General features: G+C 47.0%; 1 protein-coding gene across 1 annotated transcript; it reads left to right on the forward strand.

The window, feature by feature from the left end:
* Nucleotides 1–13,416: 13,416 nt before the first annotated feature.
* On the forward strand, nucleotides 13,417–18,366 carry LOC131269628 (structural maintenance of chromosomes protein 3-like). Its single transcript, XM_058272087.1, has 6 exons — nucleotides 13,417–13,519; nucleotides 13,591–13,705; nucleotides 13,811–13,950; nucleotides 14,024–16,410; nucleotides 17,109–17,340; nucleotides 17,436–18,366. The coding sequence occupies exons 1-6, from the start codon at nucleotides 13,505–13,507 to the stop codon at nucleotides 18,150–18,152; spliced, it is 3,606 nt and encodes a 1,201-aa protein (XP_058128070.1). The 5' UTR covers nucleotides 13,417–13,504; the 3' UTR covers nucleotides 18,153–18,366.
* Nucleotides 18,367–22,547: the final 4,181 nt, after the last annotated feature.

Raw genomic sequence — 22,547 nt, forward strand, 5'->3', positions numbered from 1 at the left:
GCCCCCTCTCGCTTGATCCACGCCAATCAAAGAATCATAAAGATTCGTTAAAGAGTCATGAAAACTCATCAATTTGTTTTAGATTAGAGTTCCAAAAGGTTCCTGAATCAATTTGAATGAATCTTTCGGTAAAGTTTCATATGATCTCGCTCACTGTTTATTTGTTAGCTTCAAATGTCAAAACTTCAAATGTGTCATGGCATCAATGGACCACAATTGTGTCAGGGTTCTATACACAAAAATACCCCTATCTTCTTCTTCTTGGCGTAAACGACCTCTTGGTCTTGCCTGCCCGTTAAGGGCTTACGAGACTTGTTTCCCTGTTGTACGTGGATAGTCAGTCCTCTCGTACCCCTATACAACGAGTTGATACACAAAATCACCTTTAATTTGTAAGCATAATCTTTAAGAAAGCAGAGTGAAACTTTCCCGTCAAAATCTGTTTTTTCACCCCAACCCAAAACTGCATAATCTTGTATCAAAGATAGACGTTAAATTATAATAGTCAAATAGAAAATTGCAATACGTTGTACACACAAAATAACACTACCGTAATATGAAGAAACTGTAAGAACTAATGAATCTTTCGCCTAAGATACATTCAGATGAATCTTTAGGGATGCGAATCTTCAAACCTTAATGAATCTTTCGAAACCTTAAAGAATCTTCACGATTCTTTCATTGGCGCGGATCATACGACCAAAAACAAGGAGTCCCTCTACCCACTTTTGAACCACCTTCAATATTAATCGGTTGATGTATCTTTGTGATTCATGAATCTCTCATCCAAAGAGTCATTAAACTCGAAAATACAAAGAATCTTTCAGATTCATGAATCTGTATCTGAATTACACAACTCTAGTATGAACAGTAATGTTTCCATTACGATGTAATAGAAACAGTGTATGAGCTTACGTTGGACACGGTGTATATCGACCGCGCGGAACGAAACCCAGTACACCTACGCGCCCAGTACTAACGCAGCGGCGTATGGTCCGCTTGTCGAGAGTGGCGTCAAGCTGGCGACTCTTTTGTGCGTTGCTGAAGTGGGTGCCAACTCGAAATGGATGTAAGATGGCTCGGAACTTGAAGTAAATGTTTGTCCGAAAGCGAGCTACGCGCACCGGTGCAGTGTGGCGGGGAGCTTGGAGTAGTGTTCCTCCAAAAATATTCCAACCAACCCGAGTGTGGAGAAGTTCACATTTCGTCACACGTGCTTTATGTTTGATGTTTGGGGCAAGATTTTCTTAGGTGATTCCTGCGTCGGTAGGACTCGAAAGGCACGACCTCAAGCCTTACGGACATACCGAAGCTGCACATCAACACCCCCGTTTGCCAAGTGTCTACAAAGTGCAGTTGCATGTACCAAGCACATATCCATGTCAATCCACTCCATCCACACGGCGCTCAACTGAACTCGTTCGCACGTCCGACGACAGGAGCTTCAGTGAAGCGTCAGAATTCTTGGGTCCGCTGCCACCAAAACCCCTATGGCTGAGGGATCCCCCGAGTCAGAAACTGAATCCGCGGGCTAGTTTCTTCTCCCTCCCCCCAAAAAAAAAAAACAAAACCCACCCATCAGCGCTGCAACCCGCGCGTGATTACTTGAACCGCTGCACCCAGAAATCATGTTTCCTTCGCGTGACGCAATCGCCCGCTCCTGCGACCTCCTCCAGCTCGGGCTGCTCGACCGACGATGGTGCGATATCCATGCTCGGTCATGCTCCCGAAGGTGGGGTGGGCGATACACGATAATCTGCGAAAGTGGTGCAGCCGTTCGGCGTTGTTTCCGTTTCGGGACGGTTTTGCGCTTCGACGCCCTTATGGTGGTGTACCATGCACGCTCGACCGAAACACCGCCGGGAGGTTAACCTTCCGTCCCAAGAGGAAGATCGCCCACCACACCACCTCCCGGCTCGTCCCAAGAATCTGGCACCGAGCACGTTACGTAACCTCCCCTGCAGCTCCATCAGGGGGTTCATCCGTTTCACGACACTCCAGAAGTCTATATGCATGAATTAGATATATTTGATTCCGTCCAGCCAGGGAAGCTCACACGCCACACGCATGCGATGGAAAAGAAATGGCTGACTTTATTGACGTTTGGAAGAAGTCCTTGCGGCTCAAAAGCGAAGGAATTTCATTCGCTGAAGGTGTCCACCGACACCGCGTTGTTCGGCTATAAAACAACTGTAAAGACAACGTTTTCCAGGCCCAGGGGGCACTGGTCCGTATCGCTCATGTTTGCTACTTGCCAGGGCTTGGCATCGCTTATTAGGCGAGCTAATTTAATTAAGTGTTCCTCCGCACTCTTTCTCCGTGTCTGTTATTACATGGTTTTGTGCGTGTGTGTGTGTGTGTGTGTGTTTGTCCCTCGTTTTTTTTTTGTTCAACCTCTCCCCACAGCTACTTACTATTTTCGTTCGCTCGATAGGCGGGACGGCCATATAGTTCCGAGCTATTGTATTGCAGCCTTTACGTTTTGCTCCCCGCTCGATGGTTCGGAAAGGTCGGACCAATCCCTTAAATAGCTTACAACAGCCATCCGACACCGAGACGAGATTCAACAGGCCGGGGGGGAAGAGAAACGGCATAGAAATAAAGGTTCGCCACAGGGCGGATTCGGCACGCCCCGGTTTGGAGATTGCTTACAAACGTCAAGGAGCAGCAATTCTGGTACCGTGTTCCTGTCGAGCATAAGGCGAAACGGCCCCGATAGGATCAAACGATTTCACCAGACGCTAGACGCTCCCGTGCGATGTGAGAGCCCCGGGCTTAGGGGGCGTTGGACAGATTGTCACCAAGGGACGGAAGCGATGTTTGTGCGCCGAGCGTGGGTGTACGTGTGCTCTGGTCACCTCTCTCGCATCCTCAGGAAGTCAATCCAGGTCAAAATTACTGTTTCGCAAACGAAGACCGGCTGCGCGACGGAAATCCTTCTTTCGTCCCCGGAAACCCCTTGGTGGCGTCGACGTGAAGACGGCCCGACACCAACACCTTACGGGGTCGAAAGGGGGGTTCCGGTTTGGCGTCAATATTAAATTACCGGTCACCACAGGACGCGTCCGTCACCTTTCGCCTGGCGTTTGGGTCGTGCGGGATTCGTTTTTCGTTTCACTTTCGCATACATGGCCAGTCCCAATAGCAACATTGTTTGGGCACCAACCGGCTGTAACTTTGATTCCGCACTTTATCTAATTTATACTACACTCTGACAGCATTATGTGGGTCAAATCGTGCAATAAACGGCGCGGTCCGGATGGTTCCGCACAATAATAGAATTTCCCTTCATGGAAAATGGATTCAACCGGTGTAGCTTAAGCCCAGCCTCGAGGTGGAAGGAAATTCCGCATCGCGCGGGCGGGGGGAAGCGAGCGAGGGTGGATGGATGAAAAAATGGCCACCATGTGTTTCACGAACCAACGCGACGGACCAGCGACCGCGGGTGCCTTTGTCTACATTCTGCTCCACTCCGAACCTAGTCCGCGCACATCACGCCATCTAGGTCCGCCGTGACAGAACAATGGAACCCACGGCCCGGTTCCAGCGATTTCTCAGGAGCATCATTTTGAGGCGCGGGAGGGGGCGCGTGATCAGCCAACCGTAGCGGTACCGCCATATACGCGCTGTGTCGCGGCGGCAGTCGATCAGTCGAGCTGGAGATTGAAATCCACGACCGGAACTGGGAGCGGAATTGGCGGCGTTGTGACACAGGCAGCTTCTTTCTTTCGCTGCAAGGCTAGGTACGTTCCGCTTACCCGCTTACCTTGTTTTTGTTTTTCCTCTTCCATTTCCAGCTATTGTGTTCGCCGCATTGTGCTATCATATCTGTCACCGCATGGTAATGTTATGTAAGGCCGTAGTCCACAACTTACTACAGCTGGCGTTTTACCGTATCATCTCCCCGTTAGGCGATAGTTGCTCACAGCTCTAATGTACCTCTCAATTTTCCAAACTCCACAAAACAACCAACACTCTTAGAACTTCTTTTGTCTTAGGTTCCGAATGGCAGGAACCCCTTGACCGAGCTTCTCCCAAAATCTCTACCACGGTTGGTGTCTTCCCGAATTTTGTTTTTTGCAATTCCAATTTTCTTTCGTTCCGACTCATGTTCCAATCCACCGAAGGGACTATGTACAGCCAAAGCCGATGGCTCCGACGGGTTGATGGATCAAACGTCATCCTACGGACAGTAATCTTCCCGTCTATACGCCGCATACTTTGATCGGCGCTCTATCTATCAGCTGCTGCAAACCCCCCGGCATCACGATTCCTCAATTAGCGTCCCAAGTCAGCGGGGAGTTCGCTGTTCGCCAGCTCCCATCGGCGACTCGGTGGTACCTAGCACGGCCAGCTCCTACGAGCAGAATGCTCCTACCCTCAAGGCAGCGCCATTGTGAGCCTGCAGCAGCGAATTGGTTCTCTTTAGTCCACGGTACTTCCGTCAGCTCCGAGCGTGGAGTTGCACGAAAAATCGTGAAGTGATTGGGTTTTTGCTGCTAGCTACCCGCGCAATACCTCCGGCAAACCGAAACTGATTCCTCCCGGCCCAGCCTGAAATTTGCTAAACCTGGTCCATTACGCAAGCAAGGTGAGCAAATATTCAGGTGTGTCGAAGAGCGGTCACAATCAGCGAAGATCAACGACTAGCATACCCCGCCGCTTCTTGAACCTGCCAAGCTGCCGAGTACCCCAAGTGCCACCCTTCCAGTACGTCGCCAAGTTGAAGCGAATTGAGCGCCGAGTGCTCCAGTCCCTGCACGGTGTAACAGGAACGCACCGGGTACGGTGTGCAGGTGCATCCCAATTTCCAGAAACCAGAAAAAGAGAACCGAAATAGGTGAGTAAGAACGAAATAACGGGATTTTCCGGTCATGATTCAATTTATTTGCCTTCCGCACCGATTCGGAACAACCGCCCTCGAAAAAACTATCATCGGAGGCCAACCCGGGTTCGGGGAAATGGTTTGTAATTGAACGCCGCGGATGTTGGATCGACCCGACGGGGGGTGCCCGGGGTTCCCGCTTTTCGAATGTTTTCGCTATCGTTCCTATCGACCGGGAGCCATCAAAGCCCGGTTCGGATTTAGGGACGAGATTGAGCACGTTTGCGGGCGAATATCGGTATCTCCGTATTCCAACGCGCTGCAGTAAGGTCTTGCAGACCGTAGGGAAGTAGGCAAAAAACGTGATGCAATCGGCGCCATCGCTAGCGACGGATGCCGATGAATCGGAGCTCGTTCCGCCGCCGCAAATCGCAATGCAATTTGCTAATTGATTTCTCCGAAACCGCAAACCCCAAATTGCCGAACCGCAGGAGTTCGGTTTCGCAGGTGCCCCAAGGAAACGCCACTACTACTACCCGGTATGCCAGAAGAATGAGGCCAGACGGCACTCGATAACGATCCGGTGGTGGCCGAATCGGCATGTGTGTTGTGTTTTTGTTTTCCCATTTCCCCATTTTCCCGCCGCCACTAATGGAGTTTTGCTGCACACCCCCCAAGCTCCTTGGGGAAGAGTTGGACCCCGGGTATTGCGCGTTACCCAAAACGGAGGTGCACCCCAAAGGTCGACGAAAAGTAATTTCCTGCCCCCCTTCCCCATCCGCCCATTCGCATTGGAAGTTGTAATCTCCTGGCGGTACCTGGAATTCTGGGTCGACAGGGGGTTCGGAGCGATGGCGGTGGAACACGATTTGATTATCGACTACCGGCTGACATCATCGTAGCGTCAAACCGGTGCAACTACTTCAAAATACACTAGAGCATAGGGCCTGGCGCCGTTGGCGATGTTCTGGAAGGTTTATTCGAGACCCTTAAGCGTATCCTGGAGGCACCCCGCAGGAAGGATGACGAGGACAGGCGGGGATAGATAAACACTTCCGCTTACTGAACACTACACAGATGTCAGAAGTGCGAGCTTCAGCGACGGAATCGATTCCGCCGGGACAACGTTGCTTGGAAGGAACCTACCGACGAAGAATGGTTTGTACCGAGGCACGTACCGCCCTCTCCTATTGCTTTTCGATGTGGTTGGCGCACTTGATTGAACCGTTTTCCTTGGGACGGTTTCCTCAAGAACGATGTCGCCAAGGGGTATATGTTAGAACTGGAGTACCGATTCGGTAAACACACTACAAAAAGCATTTCCGTCGAGAGTAACTCGAATCCTTAACAGGGTCTTCTAAGGCTCTGACGTTTAACAGCGTTTATCCCGAATGAGCATGTTTGTTGATGAGAGTGCTATGGATGGGGTCCGGTATCGCGAACTTCACATTCCCGCCTTCACGATGACTACGATTCTATTCTCGCGAGCTCGTGAAGGTACTGTACGTGCATGACGAACCTGATTCGCGATTGTACATTGTTCCATCGCAAGCCTCCCTCGGCGTCCGGACTCCCTTCCCCAAAAAGGCACACCGATAGCTGCAATTGTCATCCCGCCATGTCACATGAGAAGCTGTTTCTTTATCGACCCTTTTTTTTGTATTTTGGAGGGACGGATAGCGTCTCCAGAAATAGTTCCTCGACAAAAGGCTCCAGTTCCAGCTTCGGCGGTGTGGGGCTACCCGCGGATGAGAATATACTTGCAATTACCGCTCCCACATCACGTCCCACAGCCCCCGCTCCCCCCACCTCCGGGGGGGGGGATTCAACCCATCCCTCGCACCGTCGCTGTTTTTGGATGTACACACTGTTGACAGAAATTAATTTTTCCAACCCGCGGACCCGTATTTGGACATAAAAAGTGAGTGCCGACCACAGGGCAGCGGGGGTTCAGTTTCCGCGCTCCCCACCACCGAGGGGGGAGGTATCCCTGGCACGGGCACACAGACAATAGTTTCCGCGTAATGGGATGCAGTAAAATGGTATTTATTACCGAGCCCCGAGTTTCGATGGCGTTGAGCAACCGGGCTAAATATAGCTGGCCGCAATGGCGTGAGGCGCAAGAACAAGATGTTTGGGACGCGCTTCAAACCGCCACACCACGTCATATGCTCTTCATTACAAACTGCACCGAGTACTCGGGAGGTATGACTGTACAGCAGGGAATCACATCACCCAAGCGTTGGTGAGTACTCTTCTCGGTACTAATCAAATTTGATCGGCATCTGTACTGTAATCGGCCACTCTCACTGCACCAGATGATCTCCTGTTCGGACATTACAACCATATCGAGTATAAACCGTACATTGTAAATCGTCACACTGGCCGACGATTGACGTTAACGGAACCACCGTTCCACTGATTCACCTGGCCTGGTCTCATCGGGCTTTCCCGGTCACGTGTGTGAAACTTAAATTAGATTAGTTAATGTCATAATTGAATTAGCGACTGGCGAACCACTATCGCCCGTATCAATTGTGCAATCCGGGCGTAACTAGTTTCGCTTTTTTTTTCGCAAGCTCCACTGAAAACCTCAAAAGGTCAAATGAAAAGCATAACTAAGTCCGCGGTGGAACATGCCCGTCAATTGGGTTAATACCTGATAGATTAGATATAAAAATATGCAAAACAAAAATGTCCTAAGAGGGGAGAAGGAAGGGTACAGTAGAAAGTCTAATGTTGGAAAAAACTTAGTAATTTTTTCCAAAATCCTGAGGAAAGTACAGTAGAATCGACGTTCATCCAGGGCCTTCGTGCAAATTTATCTCATACCTACATTTATAGTACTAGAGTTGACTTGAGAAGGAATATTAACACAAAAACCCTATTCTTTAACAACATTGATACGCTAATAATTAAATTATTCCTTTTTAAAATGTTGTAACGAAAAGTTTTACTCGCCCGTTTATCATTAAAAACAGGGGTCGGCAAAGTCCTGTCTTTAATGTCTTCTGATTTTATGCGACTCGTAAGAAAATATTAGTACTTCATGCATAATTATTCCATTTTAAAATGTTGGAATTTTATTAACAAACTTATGTGGTTTTGCTGTAACGAAAAGTTTTACTCATCTGTTTATCATTAAAACCAGGGATCGGCAACGTCCGGCCCGCCAGCTGATTTTATGCGACTCGTAAGGAAATTGTAGTACCTCATAGGTACATAAAACTCTTCTCAATTTTTACTGGATTAGTTCACGATGTCAGATTTGTTTTCTCTTTCCAAAAATGAAGATTAAACTTGTTGAACAAGGTGTTCCTGTTATACGCGCGAAAAAAAATACAAATTCAACGTAAATAAGCATGTAAATGTTTAATAGATTTCAAAAACTTTTACCATTTTTATGTAAGTTTACTATTTATAAAGTTGATACTCTATTCAAAAGGGTTTAGTATTACTTTGAAAACATTGAAACATCTTTTATGATGTCCTGGCTCGCGCTTTCGGTTTCCTTTAAATCATCTAGGTCTTTTCAGAAAATGTTTGCCAACCCCTGATTATAAAGATCAACGCGGTTGTGCAGTTTTCAGACCCCGGATAATCGACGTTTCACTGTAACATGTTGATGTTCTCAAATAATAACTGTCCATCTCAATACGAGTGCATTTCTCGCCCCCCTTAAAAAGCAATAAAAACTTAGTCTATCAGAAGTGACAGTTAGCTTGACCAATCATTACTCGAACGAGTTTATTTTGCTAGAGGTAGGGAAACAAAACAACAAAAAAAAGAAGTGCAATGACGAACCCGTGCCATGGCTAATCCGTTTCGCAGATCGGGCCAACCCCCGATCGTTGCACGCCGTGGGTTGTTGCGTTGATGGAAGTTGGCGGCTGCTTCTGGGGCGCTTCCGGTGTGCGGGTGGCTCTCTATCACACGGTTGCACTAATTGGCGCAATGTCAAACCGATGGCCAATGGTGAGGCGCTTGATTGTGGACCGCTGCCGTGACGAAAATTAACACCCTCGCACAAAGATGTTCGCACCCTCGCTGGGTAAAGCTACCGAAGGGTGTCAAAAGCGGGTTGCGCACTCGTTCACCGGCCCTTCAGATCGTTCGCTCGCTAGCGGGTTCAGGATCGCGCCGGTCCAAGGACCGGTGGTGTTCTGCTTTTTCGCACGGCAAACACGACGTACCACGGTGCAAGCACTTGACAATTATAAACCCCGTTCTAGCTCCTTCGCTGAAGACAATGGCTGACAGTGACCGGAAACGCGAATCCGACCGGATGGACGACGGCACCGTAACGCGCACGAGGAAAAGAAAATGGAGCACAACACACGACCGGCTGGTTCGACGTTCGATGAACTAATAAGTTGCACGGCCCGGTCCCGGTTGCAGCACACCAGGGCGTCCCGGTTCGGTACGGCCGGGCTACTCCCCGAAAACCGCCTTGTTAAGACCGTCGTCATTCCTAATCTAATTATCCTGCCCACTACCCCTCCCACCTAGGGCCCGGCGGAACGAAGCGCGCCCATCGTTGCGGGAGTCACGCCAGGCACCGGCCAAACTCGAGAAGGTTAAGACGCGCTGGGTTGCTCCCGACCACCGGTGGTGGCCACCGGACCGAAGCCGTGCCATGGGGGCCCCCGAAATGTCCGAGCCGAATTGAAGCCAAAGTAAGTCGCTCCAGTGCATTTGTAATTTACTAATCTCTCGACTCTCGTTTGTTTACTACCACCACCAGCGTACTCCACGACCCCGGGCCCGGATAGACTCCCTGCTACGCGCAACCCTCTTGAGGCGGCCGTAAGCGTAAGCGGTCAATGCCCGTCCCCCCACACACGCTGTTTGGAGAACTCCCGAACCCGTTTGCTGCTTCTGCGTCGCCTAAAACATTCAAGTAGCCCTTTGGAAAATTTGCGACTTAACCAGATGTCGACCAGCGGCGAGCACGGCGAAGACCAAGACACACACCCTTCAGTAACGCACAGCTGTGGGTCAGGTCGAATGTAAATCAATTAAAAACGCTGTCGTGTGTGTGTGTGTGTGTGTTGTGTTCTAGCTTTTAACCCGCTAGACCTCTGGACATTGGCTATAATTAGACAAGTGGGTGTCTAAGCGAGTTCCCTACGCCGCCAGCGGCCTGGACAGCCAAATCGGGCATCTCTCCAAACTTGCATCATCCGATCCCATCCGCTCATCTTGACAGAATGATTGCACCGGCTGTAATCTTTCCACTTCATCAATTTTCTGCTTTTAAGTACCAAACCTCCCCCTCCCCCCGGACTGGACGCCTGATTACCCAATCAAGCTTGGATCAACAGGCGCAGCACGGGTGAACTGATTCGGATGTCGCTGCAAGCCACGTCAGATCCCTTCCGGCAGACGAACCCCCGAAACCGGACGCGCAGACGTCTGCTTGCAACATTCTGCCAAGGCCAAGGCGCTCGTCGAAAAACACCTCATTCGGGCAGTTGCGAGGATTCGATAAACGGATTTAGCGTCATCGGACACTCCGAAACGCACACGCACTCTCTGTGTCAAACAGCGGCATTGCTGTACAGCACGCCAAAAATTGCCACAGGTGCATGACGTTAGGGGATTACCACGTTCCAATTCGGTCCCGGTACATCGTGTTTAACATTGTTTCGTTGCTTCACGTACGACGTTCGATCGATACAGGGCTTACAAAAACCATAATCGTCGATAATTTCAGCGTGCCGGTTAATAGAGTGACATCCTATGTTGAACTTGAATGAAAGAAACTAGTAAAAGTTCAATACAAATGACGACTTTGTAACAAAACAACAAGATCTCCAAGATCAAGATAAACAACAAGATATTTCTAATATGATAGGAATATGTCGATCGATTAAGAAACAAACTTGCGAGTCTTTTAACAACTGAAATATTAAAGACGAGAGAATTTAGACAGAGAATTCAGGACAATTATGAAGTTACAAAGACAATTTAAATAAAACAAATTTTAAGACTAAAAAAAGGCTTCATACACTCATGATTTTAAAACATTTCTATGAAGCAGACAAAAATTGATTTTTTGAAAGTTGATATAAACGAATGTTCAAACAAATAAGGATAAAGCTAGCAACAAACTTTATGCTAACAACTGAATGAAACCTGCGATAAACAAAATGCTTGATAAATATGAGTTAGGATTAACATAATACATAAGATCTACGATGTTCTATTCTATTTCACATTGAGCCTCTTTCCTATTTTTTAAAAGTAACACTGGCTAGAGAAACATAGTACAATTATATCTTTGAACCACCATGCTAACGAAGAAAATTGTGGTAATTTTATCATTCTGTGTATTTTGTGTGAAAAACATTGAGATAAGAAGTCACGCTGCTCTACGTACTCAATTTTATTGTATTTTTGAGAAAATGCGTATAATTTTCATTGAATTCATTTGATTGTTTGTTTGGTTTCTAAGTCTCTTAATAAATATTGTAAAGCATGGACATTTTTTAAACTAATTTTGAATTATCTATGTTTCTTATAAAGTGACTGCACAGTGAAGAGAACCATCGGCCTTTTTTGCTACGGTTCGACGTCGAAAGCCAAGCACCGCAAAATGGTTTATTCATTCCACAAAGTGTGATGGAAAACAGAAGGAACATTTTTATTTTGAGCAATCAACAGTTATAAAAGAAGACAGATAATGAAAACTGAATGGTTGTGGAAGTTTATAAACATTTCTACTCACATATTTATATCTTGATAACAACAGACAGTTGGAGCGCATCCATGATGACATGACTCTAAACTACACGCTTTTCCAAACTCATCAAGCTTTTCGGAACAGCTTTTTGTGAAGCAACTGCCAATTATTCAATATTATTTTTTATTTGCTCAATATTAATTCACATTCGAAAATTCAATCGCATTTGTTGATCAGATTTTCAACCACTAATGAATAATCATCTCCATCGCCTCACCATGCGGGCCGTATCAAGAAGTAACACAGTGATAGTTCAACAATTGTCCACCTCTTTGCTTTTTCCTGCGCATCCACCCGCGAAATCGCGCCTTAACCCTGCGAAATATCGCCGCGACCCGCAAAATTGAGTATTTTTCTTTGTTAGTGTACCCACGAGCAGCAGCGGCTCTAACGGTAAGCGATGACGTGTGCGGGTAACGGAGTGTCCGTATGTCCTTGATTTTTGTGTCATCAATGTTGAACCCGCGGATTCATCGGGGTTAGATTGTTCGCATTCAATATTCGCAGCACATGAGCCACTATCTTGCGTAACTCTTCCAACGTTTCTGCAAACAGTAGGATATCATCAATGTAGACACCTCCTCCAAAATTCGAGGTACTGGAGCACAGATCTCATAAAACATAAGCCGCGTAAAACGGTACATGCCATCCTCTACCAGGATTTCGTTAGGTCGAGCTAATCGTTACTCAACTCAAGATGAGCTTCTGTTGGGTGCGCGCATGCTAAACGCCAGGCGAAAATCGTCTCCACCCCCGAGCTGCCATCAGCCCTACTCGTCCCGAGCTGCCATCAACCGTGCTCATCCCAAGCTGCCCTCAACAGAACTCGCCCGAGCAACCCTCAACCACGTGACGAGTACGATAAAGCGCAGCTCGGCATGAGCACGGGAAGCGCAGCTCTGGACGAGCACAGAAAAGCAAGGCTCGGGGCGAGTACGGATAGCGCATCTCGGGACGAGCATGGTTCATTCGAAGCTGCAAAAAAGAAAAAACGGGAGAGGGCCGCTTCTGTTGGGCCCTGTCAACGGGTCCAGTCAACAGGGACCAGTCAACGGGTCCTGTAAACGGGCCCTGTAAACGGGCACTGTAACCGGGTCCTGTAACCGGATCCTGCAACTGGGCCGTGTTACCGGACCGTTTAACCTAGTTTGATAAATAAAGGAAGAAAAGAATGAAATTACATCGAGAAAAGTATTATATAGAGTAGTTATCAATAGAAAATTATCTTGACGTCTCGGTTAGAGACTTGGATGCCGACCATCGTCCAGGGCTGCTCGGGCGAGTTCTGGTTGGGGGCTCCTCGGGCAATCACGACGTCGCATTACGCGCCAATTTTAGCTAAGTACTCTAAAATTGATCGCAACACCATACAATTGTTCTTTTGTCAGGTGTCTCATTTACCGTTTTGCACAGTGTATATAATTAATCTTTCAACGAGTTGGTTAATAACTCTTAGAGGGCGCAGTTATGGAAGAGTTATTAAAGATTCACTGCTCCGAGGCCTACGAGCCGTTTTGTCCATCACTAGCCTACATGACATTGCGTTTTTGGCGTTACCATAGGTAGGTATAAGCTATATTTTATTTCGCTGTATCTGTTGGTTGGTTGGAGTTGTTGTTGGTTGAAACCAATTGAAATTGACAAGTTTCAGTAACGCAATGGTATGATATTTTGAAATATTTTTTTTAACAACATTTTTATACTTTTCAACGATGATTTCATGATAGAGGGTTTTATTTTAAACGATGTGCTAAAACTGCATTACCAAGGTGTATAGAACAACAATAGCAAATATTATGCCCATCTCTAGCCCGACGCTCTGGCGTTTCTCTTTTAGTTTCCATCAATAAATGCGAAAGCGCGTCCTTTCGATGGCTACATTTAATTAATGTTTTGTGTGGTCTAGTGCTGTAAAAAGTGTAACGACGAGCGTAATGCACATCAAGCAGGTTTGTTAAGTTACCGAGCAATTACGTGTTGCATATTGAGCCTATTTATTAACTGAATTACTTTATCGCAGGTCATTATACAAGGCTTCAAGAGCTACCGGGAGCAAACGGTCGTAGAACCGTTCGATAAACGACACAATGTAGTCGTTGGTCGCAATGGTTCAGGCAAAAGCAACTTTTTCTACGGTATGTCCACATTAACATGAGTGCATGCTATCCATGAAATACGGTTTGCCTTGCCAGTGAGTCTAATGCATGTTTCGTTTATTCCATGGCCTGCTAAAATGACAGCCATACAGTTTGTGCTCAGTGATGAGTTTACTCATCTGCGACCGGAGCAAAGGCAGGCGCTTCTGCACGAAGGCACCGGTCCCCGAGCCATGTCTGCTTATGTGGAAATAATTTTCGATAACACCGACAACCGCGTTCCGGTAAGCGTTCGATTGATGATTTGATCGTAGTTCGATTGATATACTAAATTTATTGCAACTGCTACGGTTTCAGATCGACAAAGAGGAAATTTTTCTCCGCCGTGTGATTGGTGCCAAGAAGGATCAGTATTTTTTGAACAAGAAAGTTGTGCCGCGTTCGGAAGTCGTCAACCTGCTCGAGTCGGCGGGATTTTCCAACTCGAACCCGTACTACATTGTCAAGCAGGGAAAAATCAATCAAATGGCTACCGCTCCCGACTCGCACCGGCTCAAGCTGCTGCGAGAGGTCGCCGGTACCCGGGTGTACGACGAGCGCAAAGAAGAATCAATGAATCTGCTGCGGGAAAGCGAAGGGAAGTTGGAAAAAATTTCCGAATATTTGCGCACGATCGAAGACCGGCTGAAAACGCTCGAGGAGGAAAAGGAGGAACTGTCGGAGTATCAAAAGTGGGACAAAGCACGTCGCACGCTGGAGTATATCATTCACGAGACGGAACTGAAAGATACCCGCAAACAGTTGGAGGACCTGGATGTGCAACGCAAATCTTCCGGGGATAAGCAAAAGCTCCTGACGCAGGATATCCAGAAGGCGCAGGAGCGGGTCAAGGCGGCCCAGAAGGCGCTGAAGGACGCCAAAAAGGATGTCGTCACGGCCAAGGACGAAAAGTCAGTACTTGCCACCGAGCACCAACAGCTGCTGCGTGAGAAAACCAAGCTGGACCTTACGATTTCGGATCTCTCGGACGAGGTGCAGGGTGACAATAAGTCGAAGGAACGCGCTGAACAAGAACTGGAGCGATTGAAAATCACCATCGCGGAGAAGGAAAAGGAGCTCGAACAGGTGCGCCCGCGCTACGAAGCGATGCGCCGGAAGGAAGAGGAGTGCTCGCGCGAGCTGAACCTGAAAGAGCAAAAGCGTAAGGAGCTGTACGCGAAGCAGGGTCGTGGGTCGCAGTTTTCGTCCAAGGAGGAGCGTGACAAGTGGATCCAGGGTGAGCTGAAATCCTTAAACAAGCAGATCAAGGACAAAATTTCGCATCAGAACAAACTCCAGGAGGACTTGAAGAAGGACATCACGAAGCACACCGAGCTGGAGAAGAAAATTCTCGATCACACCGAAACGTTCGAGCAGCTGCGTGTGCAAATCGACGAGCACAATAAGCACTTTTACGAGCTGAAGAAACGCAAAGACCACCATCAGACGATTCGGAATGACATCTGGAAGAAAGAGACGGCGGCCACGCAGACGCTTTCCGGGTACAAGGAGGAGCTGGCGAAGACGGATCAAGCGCTGCGTTCGATGGCCGGCAAGCCGATTCTGAACGGGCGTGACTCGGTGCGTAAGGTGCTTGAATCTTTTCAGCAGCGTGGTGGCCAGTTGGCGGACATTGCAAACGCCTACTACGGTCCGGTGATTGAAAATTTCAACTGCGACAAGTCGATTTACACCGCGGTCGAGGTGACGGCGGGTAATCGGTTGTTTCATCACATCGTCGAGTCGGACCGTGTTGGCACGCAAATTCTGAAGGAAATGAACAAGCAGAAGCTGCCTGGCGAGGTCACGTTCATGCCACTAAACCGACTGCAAGTAAAGATCCACGACTACCCGGAAGATCCGGACTCGATCCCGATGATCTCCAAGCTCAAGTACGAAGAGCAGTACGATAAGGCGCTTCGCTACATCTTCGGCAAGACGCTCATCTGCCGCAATCTGGAGCGTGCGACTGAACTGGCCAAGAGCACCGGACTCGACTGTGTCACGCTCGAGGGTGACCAGGTGTCGTCCAAGGGTTCTCTCACGGGTGGCTACTTCAATACGTCCCGTTCGCGACTCGAGATGCAAAAGAAGCGTACCGAGTACCTGCAGCAGATTCAGGACACCGAGCGCGAACTGTCCGACTATCGTACCGAGCTGAAGCAAACAGAGGCGAGCATCAACTCGATCGTCTCGGAAATGCAGAAAACCGAAACCAAGCAGGGCAAGTCGAAGGACGCATTCGAGAAGATCCAGGCCGACATTCGGCTGATGAAGGACGAGCTGACGCGCATCGAGCGCTTCCGCAGCCCGAAGGAGCGCTCGCTGGCGCAGTGCAAGGCGAACCTCGAGGCGATGACCAGCACCAAGGATGGGCTGGAGAACGAGCTGCACCAGGAGCTGATGTCGCAGCTGTCGGTGCAGGATCAGCACGAGGTCGACTCGCTCAACGACGAGATACGCCGGCTGAACCAGGAAAATAAGGAAGCGTTCACATCCCGTATGAGCCTCGAGGTCACGAAGAATAAGCTCGAGAACCTGCTGACGAACAATCTGTTCCGGCGCAAGGACGAGCTGGTACAGGCGCTGCAGGAAATCTCGGTCGAGGATCGCAAGCGCCAACTGACCAATTGCCGCAACGAGGTGGTGTCGGCCGAGAAACGTATCAAGAAAGTGCTATCGGACACGGAGGAAGTTGATCGCAAGTATGTTTATTTGACTCAGCAAAATAACTAGTTTCGTTTCGTATCGAAATTTTCTCTTTTTTTGTAAATCAGTGAAACAACTTGCAAATTGCTTGTTAATCCTTTACATAAAATTGGAAATGTAATGATGTTACAATTTTCGTCTTCCGTTGAAACGTATCAAGTAACTGTTAACAGAGGAAGTCGATCGCAAGTGTGTTTATGTGATACTGGAAAAATAACTATACATTTTGTATCGTGAAACTTTCTATTTTGTAAATCAGTGAAACAAATTGACAGTATGCAGTATGTTTTGCTCCTTCACTTGAAATTGAAAATGTGATGGTTTTACAACCTCTTCTTTTTCACAGAAACGTGTCAAGAAAGTATTATCGGACAGGGAGAAAGTCTATCACAAGTATCTTTTTATTTGACATTAGAAAAATAATGTTTCGAATCGTTAAATTGAAACAAATTGTGATGATTTTACAACCTCTTCTTTTTCATAGAAACGTGTCAAGAAAGTATTATTGGACAGGGAGAAAGTCGATCACAAGTATCTTTTTATTTGACAATAGAAAAATAATGTTTCGAATCGTTAAATTGAAACAAATTGCAACCCGTTACTAATTTTCAACGGCCTCTTTTTTAATGTACACCTCATTGTCGTACTATATTGTATGTTATTATATTTTTGTTGCCTTATTCGTTTGTGCCAGATTGAACGACGCCACGAAGCAGCAGAAAACACTTCAGAAGGAGCTTGAGAGCTGGATCCAAAAGGAAAAGGAAGCACAGGAGCGGCTTGAGGAGGACGGCAAGCGTATGGAAAAGTGGGCAATGAAGGAAAACTTACTGCACCAGAAGATCGAAGCGTGCACGGAAAAGATTGCCGGGTTGGGAGCGCTGCCGACGGTTGACGCCAGCTACCAAAGGATGTCCTTGAAGGCGGTATGTAAATGTGCTGTCGAACAGTCGTTCTCCCCGTCCGCACCTCGAAAAAGCGTTAACATTTGCGTTCTCGTTTATTCTCTTCCTTGTAACAGCTGTTCCGAGAGCTTGAGAAGGCAAATCAGCACCTGAAAAAGTACAACCACGTGAACAAGAAGGCGCTCGATCAGTTCCTGAGCTTCTCCGAGCAAAAGGAGAAGCTGTACACGCGCAAGGCCGAGCTGGACGTGGGCAAGGATAAAATCTGCGAGCTGATGCAGCTGCTGGAGGCACGTAAAGTCGAGGCGATTCAGTTCACCTTCCGTCAGGTGGCGGCTAACTTCACCGAGGTGTTCAAAAAGCTGGTGCCGCAGGGCACCGGCCACCTGATCTTGCGCACGACGACCGACCAGGAGGGGAACGATATGGAGCGCAATGTCGAGACGTCCGACGAGTTCACCGGCATCGGTATCCGCGTGTCGTTCACCGGACTGGACGCGGAGATGCGCGAGATGAACCAGCTGTCCGGTGGCCAGAAGTCGCTCGTTGCCCTCGCGCTCATCTTCGCCATCCAGAAGTGCGACCCGGCTCCGTTCTACCTGTTTGACGAGATAGACCAGGCGCTCGACGCGCAGCACCGTAGTGCGGTCGCCGACATGATCCACGAGCTGAGCGACAAGGCCCAGTTCATCACGACCACCTTCCGGCCGGAGCTGATGGAGAAGGCACACAAGTTCTACGGTGTGCGCTTCCGGAACAAGGTTAGCCACGTTGACTGCGTTACCAAGGAGGTGGCTCGCGACTTCGTCGACGACGACACCACGCACGGCTGAGTCGTCCATTGCAAGCCCGATTGGCATCCCAACAATTTTTATCACTTCCTCTTAATTTAATCCGTTACATTCATGTGCGCTCGACGTAATGACTCCATTTTAGCTGTGTAAAGTAAAACTTCTCATTAAAAAATACACCGTCGATTGATTGCTCACATGAATTCTGCCAGTGAATTAGGTCAAACTTAAAAAAAATATATGATTTTATAAACATCAGCGCTTGCTCGTGCATTACTAATTTATAACATCAATTAGATTATGATTAGAATCCATAAAATCTTATTTAACGATGGGAAATGTGTTGCTGGAAGAACTATTTAGCTTAAAGAACAGATGTTTCAGGAACTTTTTTGTTGAGTTACCAACAGTTGCCACTTCTCCTAGGCTGGATGCGTACATATGTACATGATCCCCTTCTTTCTCGGACAGGTATAATTTTTTATCGTTTTACTTTCGCTCCGGCTGCATGCTTGCACTTGTTTCATATTATGCTTTTGTTTCTCTGCTAGCTTTTTCTATGTTAAAAACCAATTGCGCATGGGAAAGCAAACAGTGGCCGGGCCAGACATCGAGACACGTATCTCAAAGGTGCATGGCCACATACGCCACGACGACTACAACTTCTTGTACCGATTTTGTTCGCGCTTCAACCGCTCGGCTGCTGATGCGTGCGAGTCACCCCCTGTTATTTGGGCTTACTCGGGCGCGCCCCGGTCCATTGTCCGCCGATCGCGGGGTGGGAATACTAAACGTCTTTGAGGTGAGTAGCAACCCCCACCGTCCTGCAGGTAGGAGAGCGTGTTCCAATATGCACGAAACGGCAAATATGTTCTTACTGGTTGAAAAAGATAAACATGCCAAATTGATACTGTTTAAATATCCGATTCTTTTTAACAAACTTATACTTTACTTTTATTGTTTTCTATGAACATATTGTGAATCCAAAAGGAAATCATTTTCACTATACATCCAATCGAATATTTGTTATTGCAAATTAAAAAAGCGTCGTGTGGAAGCAGAATACATAAATTGTCAGTAAAAGCATAAAGTTTGTGGTTTTAGTCGTTACCTATAAAAACCACTAAAAGTGAACCATATTATAAATGCATTGCAATGTTAATGCAGGGTAGATAACACAATTAAAAACAATTGAAATTTCATTATCCTGCTATAATTCTAAAGTACACGTTACCTCCAAGTGGTATATTGGAGCAAGTTTCCTTACTTCTTCAAGAGCATTGAATAAGTGTAATCAAAGGGAAGCGTGATCGATTGGTTAGGTGTTCGCGGACTGGCGTAGGTAAGGACGGCCGGCAAAGCGATGCAGACCCTTTGATTTGCAAAGCGGTAAATCACCGTTTTCCATCCTGCCCTTGGTTGTCGCAGCAAATCAGAGGTGTTTGGATTGTGTCGATCAACCGATCGTTTGTGGAATTAAACGACCGTCATTGTGCCGTCCCTTCCACAGGGATAACAACTGATACTGATTTTGTTTGTATATGGTCCTTTCGTCACTCAATCAGTAGGAATAACAAGATACACACATATACACAAATTTTTTTATATAATCTGTAACCACGTCCTAAGCCCCAGGCCCAGCCCAAACTGATCGCCGAGTCGACCGTGGTTTCCCTTTCTATTACCAGTGCGACGCGAAATGCTAAGCTCGAGCTTCAAGGGCTTTCTCTGCCTACCCTCGTTTCCCACCACCACCCTCCCCTTTAAGTCTACCCTCACACCGGCATTTTGGTGATACTTTTCAAGGGTTGGTCTTTAAGGTTTCTTCGTTTTCTGTTACTGTTTGTACCGAGTGTTTGATTTTATTTTCTTCATTCCGGCCCATACCACCGTCAGCCAACACCCCCCGCCCCTTCCCCCTTCCCCGCTTCATCTGCCTATCCGCTTCTAGGATCCTTCGTTGGCGCTATCTCGCACTTCGTGTGAAGGCGGCCGGTTTCATTCACACAACTCTACATCGCTGCCTTAAAAAAGAGTATACTACATCTCCCTTCCCTTAGTTTGATAGTACCAACGTAAGCGTTTCCCTCCACACTATCTGTACCGAAGTAGCACAAATGGGGGTTTACATCCAAAAAAGTAAGTGTGTTACTATGATCGTTTAAATAAAACATGTTTTATATTAATCTTGATAACCGTACAAATTAATCAAAATTTCTATTTACAAGCTGTCACTGTTTCGGCAGTCTACAGTGGGATAGAACGAAAATAAGGGACACGGAATAGTGACCAAAATCGTAAAAACAAATTATTTAGATTAAGAAAATCTATCGTTGGTGCTAAACACCAGAAGTTAAAATAATCATCAATGGAAAAAATATTTAAATTTCGTGATAGACCTACAATGATAAGGTTTCTATGATCTTCTCATTTAGGGTTTATATCTATTAGCAATAATGGGTTTTCACTTGTGGGGCATCTTTACGGGCCTTACTCTATGGACAAAGCTTTAACCGCTTATCTTCAAAACGAATTAAACTCGTATCTTTTTTTCTGAATTTTTTGTTGATGGCGACGATTATTGTAGTATTTCACTTTTGTTCAAAAGTTTTAAATTTTTTCTTATGTGGTTCGTGTCTTTCGTTTTTTAAATTTATTTTTTTATGTGCCATAAAATTGGCATTTTTTATCTTCACATTGTTCGCCTTTTTTGTAGTTTAAAAGATACTGTTACAGAAACAGTAGAGTTCTACGACCCTGTTCCACTGTCGATTGATTCGAGTTGTTTGTGGTGGTTTTCAAACTTGGGTATTTAAAAAAAGGATGTGGCTTCTTCTCGTGTTTACCACAGGATTTAGAATCACCCGAATGTTGATGTTAATGTTGACATTTTTTCAGGACCAAGTGCTCCTAAAATATTTGCTAATGTTAACAAAACTAAGTTGTTGTTATTATTTGCTAATGTTGTCAAATGAGGAATACCATGAAGCTTCCTGTGAACTGGCATTGGCTCGTGGTTCCTTTCGAGAAAGCCTGCACAAGCTCTTAGTTCGATGAACAGTCGATAGCAGAGACAGCAGCTGACCTGGGTTAAGCTACAAAACTCGGTTGTCGGTTGTCTCTACAACTTGAACAACAATTGTTGCATATTATGCTCATCTGGTATGGTTAGTGTTTAGACAAGAGCGGCTCTAAGTGGATTTACCTTCGCGTGCAGCATACCGTCAGCAGATTAGCGATGTAGGAAAGAGAACCTAGCGAAAGAGAGAAAGAGAGAGGGCTTGTGAAACGAAGTGAAACATGGCTAGCTGGTGGGATCGTAGTAGATCGTATGCAATGGTGGGACTAAGCGAGCATCAGTGGCGCTCTGGAACTAGTTTAACCGCGGAACCTCTGGCGCCCAAGCCTCCCGGCCGCCGGTTCCCCTTCCCTTTTCCTTTCGTCACATGGTCCGCTGTAGTGGCAGATCAAATGTGCACGCAACGGTGTGTGTGTGTTTATCCAACGGTTTTGTTACGACGGCGCGGTTGCGGTTCGCGTGCACGAAATTCCACGAGACCCGCTCAGTACGTATCGGCTGCTCGGCCGAGATAAAGTAAAGGCCCGCGAAATCGAACTCGGTATCGATTCTCCGCCCGCACCATTGTTTCGTCTTCCTCCCGCGGGAGGATATTCGCCAGCAAATTGCGCCTGTATGCACATGCAACCCGATGCAAACTGCAAACTGCAACCTTGCATGCATCCTTCCAACCGGTCCCTCTAAGTCGTCGTGGAAAAATATCCTACCGTACCCGCTGCGTTTATCTCTCCATTCAAACAGGGGAAATCCTTTATTCCAGCTTGTCTATCTGTGTGCGCGTGTGCGTTGAAATCTCGTTGGCGCCAGTGTCTGTTTGATGATGCAACAGGAAGCTTGTGTCTCTAGGAGCCCCACGCGTCCTTAGCGTTCGGTTTTTTTTTTGTTTTGCTGGTGTAAGTGATCGCATTAGTGTGGAACATTACCGGAAGTTTAGTGATCGTACCCTTGTGCGTCGAAGGAGGCAAGGACACGCACCATTTTTTTTTTTTTTTTTTTTTTCTAATAAAAAGCCCTTTCCAATTTGGCTCTCAATATGACAAAAAAAAGACCGGTGGCCTCACGAGTGTTGGGAATAACCCTTCATAAAAGGATCGTAGTTTAATTCAATCGATTGGTTAGTTTTCAAAATTTTACCCTTTAGTTCGTCAATACTTTTACTTTCGTTTTTGGAAGAGGCTAGCTTAGCCCATTTTCAGGATCGAAGGATTTGCTTCCTTCCTGGGGGTTTTGGGTACGAATTGGGGAAATTATGAAAATGATCCTTCAATCTTTTCCAGCCCGTTCCAGTGTTCTAGTGTCCAGCATTAGAGAAAACGAAAGGGAATGTGCCCCGCCTCGTCGGCAAGCGTAACGTAGCC

This window comes from Anopheles coustani, chromosome X, assembly GCF_943734705.1.
Source record: "Anopheles coustani chromosome X, idAnoCousDA_361_x.2, whole genome shotgun sequence".
NCBI classification, from domain to species: Eukaryota; Metazoa; Arthropoda; class Insecta; order Diptera; family Culicidae; genus Anopheles; species Anopheles coustani.

Excerpts from the sequence above, each read along its gene's own strand:
- LOC131269628 (XM_058272087.1), top strand. Across the intron at positions 13,706-13,810 it reads CAAAAGCAACTTTTTCTACG|CCATACAGTTTGTGCTCAGT; the intron begins GTATGTCCACAT and ends CTAAAATGACAG. Across the intron at positions 17,341-17,435 it reads AAAGGATGTCCTTGAAGGCG|CTGTTCCGAGAGCTTGAGAA; the intron begins GTATGTAAATGT and ends TCCTTGTAACAG.